This window comes from Octopus bimaculoides, chromosome 28 (genome assembly GCF_001194135.2).
Source record: "Octopus bimaculoides isolate UCB-OBI-ISO-001 chromosome 28, ASM119413v2, whole genome shotgun sequence".
In the NCBI taxonomy this organism is placed as follows: domain Eukaryota; kingdom Metazoa; phylum Mollusca; class Cephalopoda; order Octopoda; family Octopodidae; genus Octopus; species Octopus bimaculoides.
This window is the reverse complement of record NC_069008.1, coordinates 16,677,831-16,678,855: the sequence shown is the minus strand read 5'-3', so window position 1 is coordinate 16,678,855 and position 1,025 is coordinate 16,677,831. Positions and strand designations below refer to the sequence as shown.

At 35.9% G+C, this 1,025-nt stretch overlaps 1 protein-coding gene across 1 annotated transcript in view; it reads left to right on the top strand.

The window, feature by feature from the left end:
• Window positions 1–6: 6 nt before the first annotated feature.
• Window positions 7–1,025, top strand: part of LOC128251155 (gastrula zinc finger protein XlCGF49.1-like) — an 8,868-nt gene continuing 7,849 nt past the window's right edge. Inside the window, exon 1 of the mRNA XM_052977641.1 lies at window positions 7–722. Within this exon, the coding sequence (XP_052833601.1) occupies window positions 203–722 (520 nt within the window). The 5' untranslated portion in view covers window positions 7–202. The remainder of the gene's footprint in view (window positions 723–1,025) is intronic.

The following is a 1,025-nucleotide window of genomic DNA, read 5'->3' as shown; positions in this document are numbered from 1 at the left end:
GAATATATTTGCAAAGGAGTTTGCAGAATTTTAGTTATCAATAAAATCACAGTTGATAGCAGTTGAAATATTTCTAAGGAATAAATTATAACAAGAACAAGAAGAAGGAAATTACATGCTTTGGTGAGAGAAGAAGGATAAGGGGAAAATTTAATACTGTGAGAAACTTCAATGGTTGGATCTGTTTGTATCCCTCAGAGAAATGGCAAAAGAATTGGGAAAATCACAACATTGGTGTGAAATCTGTGGTAAATCTTTCTCTACAAGTAGTAACTTGATTAATCACATTCGTGTTCATACAGGTGAGAAGCCATTTCACTGTGTTACCTGTGATAAATCATTCTCTCAGAACAGTGAATTAACTACACACACACGTATCCATACAGGAGAAAAGCCATTTCGCTGTGTTACTTGTGGTAAATCATTCTCTCAAAACAGTGCCTTAACTAATCACAAACGTATTCATACTGGAGAAAAGCCATTTCACTGTGTTACCTGTGGTAAATCATTCTCTCAAAACAGTCACTTAAATCGACACAAACGTTTTCATACAGGAGAGAGACCATATCACTGTGTTACCTGTGGTAAATCATTCTCTCAAAACAGTGAATTAACTACACACACATATATTCATACAGGAGAAAAGCCATTTCACTGTATTACCTGTGGTAAATCATTCTCTGACAACTCGACCTTAACTAGTCACAAACGTACTCATACAGGTGAGAGACAATTTCACTGTGATATCTGCGGTAAATCATTTTTTCGGAGAAAGAACTTGACTATACATGCAGCAACCCATGGGAAAATATGATTCTATCATTGTTAAAATTCATTAGAACACTCAATATTTCAAATCCGTTTCTCCTGTCAAATCATGGCTTAACCTTTGTGCCCTTAACAAAATCATTGACCCCCCCACTGACAGTAACCATACTCATCATAGTTACCCCTTTGAGATATTTTTTTTCAGCCAGATGCCCTTCTTTATGTCAACCACTTCAGTAGATTCTTCAATGGCATTC